Source organism: Sus scrofa, chromosome 7, assembly GCF_000003025.6.
Source record: "Sus scrofa isolate TJ Tabasco breed Duroc chromosome 7, Sscrofa11.1, whole genome shotgun sequence".
NCBI lineage: Eukaryota > Metazoa > Chordata > Mammalia > Artiodactyla > Suidae > Sus > Sus scrofa.
In genome coordinates this window covers 20,872,110-20,876,469 of record NC_010449.5, presented here as the reverse complement: position 1 = coordinate 20,876,469, position 4,360 = coordinate 20,872,110, and the positions used below count along the sequence as shown (strand labels likewise).

The 4,360-nt window shown below is 41.0% G+C and overlaps 1 protein-coding gene across 1 annotated transcript; it reads right to left on the bottom strand.

Annotated features, from left to right (window-relative positions):
* LOC106504121 (histone H3.1) lies at nt 1,059–3,935 on the bottom strand. Its single transcript, XM_013988945.2, has one exon. The coding sequence runs from the start codon at nt 2,877–2,879 to the stop codon at nt 2,469–2,471; it is 411 nt and encodes a 136-aa protein (XP_013844399.1). The 5' UTR covers nt 2,880–3,935; the 3' UTR covers nt 1,059–2,468.

The following is a 4,360-nucleotide window of genomic DNA, read 5'->3' as shown; positions in this document are numbered from 1 at the left end:
TGGTGGATTTATTCATATAAGTAGATGTTTTCTGTCCCCTCTGGGTCCTATCTTGACATCTATCATCTGGTAAGACAGAAACACACATAAAAAAACTTACTGTGCTAGAATCTCAAAAAAGCACAGGATATGGGAAACCATGTTCTCACATGGAATGCCTTTTAAAAATCTAATACTACATTCGCAAAGAACAAGAAAAGTGACAAACCTTTAGTCACACTAATCAGGGAAAAAAGAGAAGACACATTTTACCATTATCATGAATGAGAAATAGGACCTCACTACTGATTCTATAGGCATTAAGAGATTAATAAAGTAATTTTATGAACACCTGTATGCCAAATACTTTGATAATTAAGATAAAATGGGCAATTTCCTTGAATGACGTGAACTACTGAATCTAACTAAAGTAGAAATAGATAAGTTGAATGTTCCTATAGTTATTAGAAAAAAATGTGTTTATAACATTAAAACATCCTACAAAGAACATTTCAGGCCCAGATGGCTTCTCTGGTGAATTCTACAAAACATTTAAAAATGAACCAATTCTATAGAAACTCTTCCCAAAAGTAGGAGGAGAGAATTTCTTCCAACTCAAACAATGAGACCATCATAACTTGATACGAACACCAGGAAAAAAATTATTAGAATGATCATTCTTACCCGTATCATTCCGTAACATAGTGGAGATCCTAGACAGGGCAATCAGGAAGAAAAAAAATAAATAAAAGGCATACAAATTGAGAGGCTGTCTCTATTTGCAGATGTATAATCATTTCCTTAGAAACCCTAAGGAATCTACCAAAACACTACGGAATAAATGAGTATAAGAAAGCCATATGATACAATGCCAAATCAGTTGTATTTCTACATACTAGCAAACTGAAAAAAAAAAAAAAAAAAAGGCATTTCTATCTGCTAGTATCAAACAATCAGAATCTGAAATCAGAAAAATGAAGTTAGGCAGTTTCTTTGAAAACTGAACATTCACATGACATATAACCAAGTCATTCCACTTCTATCTATTTACCCAAGAGAAACATATGTCCACACAGAGATTTATACACAAATGTTCATCACCGCTTTATTTGTAACCACCATAAACTGGGAAAACCTGATGCCTATCAATGGGTGAAGAAAGAAACAAATCCTGGTGCAGCCATGCAATAGAATACTATTCAGTAATAAAGTGAAATAAATTATTCATATATGCAACAAGAATAAAAAATCTAATACTAGAAATATCTAACACTCCATTATTGGAATTATGAATAATTGAGCTTTTTTTTTTTCATATGTGGACACAGACTCCCCAGGTCCCAGCACCTGAATCTCAATGTCTGTCAGACTTCTAAAAACAAAGATTTCTTCTATAAAACCCCTAGGATTTACAATGGTCCCATACTTATTTATAGCCTTGTTTCTGTTAAACTTACCACCCCTTTTCCTAGTGCTCAAGAAGAAACAGCCCATTGAAGAAGAAATTAACAGAAACCTCTCAATTTTGTAGTTAAAGTTCCCTCACCCATCTTGAAACTCAAATTTGCTCGAGTTTGAATAGATATAAAATCCTTCCAAACAGTATCCTAATGAGTAACGACTTTTCCACATTTCCAAATAACAGCTTGTACAGTTTGTGAACAAAATTCGTGATTTCCTTTCCCTTCAGCTAGCAGTTTGGAATAGGAATCTGTTACTTCCATGGGAAGGAGTTATCTGTTTAATACAGAATAGTATAATATTGCTGTTTTGTATGAATGAGAAGAGGAGACAGTGTATTTTCTGCGAGAGCTCTCAAACTTCGTTCCAGCAGATTTTCATGTTTTAGTGACAAATATGAGGTACTTTCATGAGATCTGATTTAGAGATTAAGATAGAGAATTTAGGAAAACAGCTAAAAACGCTCACAAACCTGCATTCTTCCTTTCTTTCACAGAGACTCACTCAGTAGCTCTTGTGGGTTTGCTTTTGCTCTTGTAGAGAAGACCTGGGCAAAGACCGCCACAAAGTTCTTAGCAACTTTCACGGCCAGGAGTCTCCCCTTTGAGTGCTCCAGCTAATAACCTAAACCTTGGCTCCGTTTTAGGGGTGGTAATATATTCCCTGTACAGCCTCAACAGGTTCTGGCCCTTTCTAGCGAGCTTGGCCTCAGTTCTGCTGAGCAAGGGCACCGTAGTGTAGACCAAAAGTTTAGCTACACCCAAATGTACCGGAACTGCGTAAAATAGGACAAACTGGTGTTCAAGGTAAAACCGTGGACCTAGTTCCTACAACTTAAGACTTCAAATGAACAGTTTTCTTTTTTTTTTAATGGAGGTTAACTCCACGAAAAGCTCCAGAAAGGTTTCCCAGAAGAGGGCCAAGTTCGCCCTCTATCGATGACTCTAAAGCATTACAACGTCTTTCATAGACCAGGTAATTGGCTCTGAAAAGAGCCTTTGGGTTTAAAGTCGGAAAGAGAAAACAATTTACGCCCTCTCCCCGCGGATGCGGCGAGCCAGCTGGATGTCCTTGGGCATGATGGTGACGCGCTTGGCGTGGATGGCGCACAGGTTGGTGTCCTCGAAGAGCCCCACCAGGTAGGCCTCGCACGCCTCCTGCAGCGCCATCACGGCCGAGCTCTGGAAGCGCAGGTCCGTCTTGAAGTCCTGCGCGATCTCGCGCACCAGCCGCTGGAACGGCAGCTTGCGGATCAGCAGCTCCGTGGACTTCTGGTAGCGCCGGATCTCGCGCAGGGCCACCGTGCCGGGCCGGTAGCGGTGCGGCTTCTTCACGCCGCCGGTGGCGGGCGCGCTCTTGCGGGCCGCCTTGGTGGCCAGCTGCTTGCGCGGCGCCTTGCCGCCGGTGGACTTGCGAGCGGTCTGCTTGGTACGAGCCATGACTTCTCAGCTAAATAAAGAGATTTGTCCGGAAATTTTGCTCCTATATTTATACAGGACGGAATCACTCTGATTGGATTGTGGGCATTCCCTGTTAGTCATCGGCTGCTAAATTCCGGAAGTGCCCCGATAGATTTCCGATTGGCTAATTTCCATTAGCAGCCCAGCCCCCTTTAAAAAAACAAAAAATCTGTTTTCGAGTTTTACTGACAATTCTTCACACATTCAAGGATGGTGTATAAACACATTAGTCATATTATTCTTGGACTTTCTCCTGTTTGGATACATAAAATGGCGTTTGGAAGCGAAAGTTCTTTACACTTTAAACAACCGCCATTTTATGCATAGTTAACCCGTTTTCATCCGGATCATAGTCCTAGTCCTTATCCCCTGTTTAAAAATCCGTCATCTAAGCATTTTATGAGTACTATTTCTACATTTACAGTAAACACCCAGTTCACTGTAGCGGTCTTCCGGGGTATACGGTTAAGATGGAAAAAATTGTGTATTTCATCATGGGCACACGCAGCAAAATTTCAATATCCTGGAATCCTTGCATCTCTAATGTCGGTTTTAATTCAAAACTGGATATCTGTGGCGGATGAAGGACGCGCTGACTTAATCTGAGTGCCTCCCAGAGGCCCTGGGCGCATTCTGCCTCGCGGAGTGGCCGCGGGCCTTTCCGTGAGACCGGAATCCGGGGATGCGCTCACTAGCAGGCGCCAAGCAAGGGTTGTGTGTGTGTGGGTGGGTGTGTGTGTGAGCCTCGGCGCTCGAAAATTAAAAAAAAGGAAACTAATTTAAAAAATAAAGAACAAATCAAAAATCAAAACCTAGGAATTTGGCTGTTTGGCTTTAATGAATTTTAAATGTCAGTCCGGCTCCAATGGTGACATCTGTTATGAAAATATTTGCAATGCGGAACCTTGAAAAAGATGGCGGCGACCGAATTTTTCCAACACTGCAGTGGGCCGGCATCTCGCGATTCTCGCCGAGACCCGAGGTGTCCTGCGCAAGTCAGAAGAAACCTGACAGCATTGTGGTCAGGACTGGACTGGGGTAGATAATAGGATATCCTGAGTTTTCGTACTAAACGCAAAGATTTCCATTTTTCTTAAGGGCTTTATAGATTTTTTTAAAATGAATTAAATTATAGCAATGAAACAGCATTGTAAAGCAATGTATTGGAGTCCCCGCACGTGTTCGGCTTTTTATCCAATTAAAAAAAGCCATTTTAAATCCTAATTTACATACTAGTTGCTATTGGTCTACTTGGGCCCCCAATGAAAATTTAGATTTGTGATTCTGCATTTGGATTTATGTACTGTAAATACTTGCGCTGTACCTATTGTCCTCATTTTCTTTGTTTATCAATTTCTTTTTGCTTGAGTGAACCTGGTTTCCCAAAGGGCCCCCAAAGGCTCAGAATAGAGATGGTAAGAAATACAAATAGGGTCATAAGGAGAGCTATTCTGTCTATG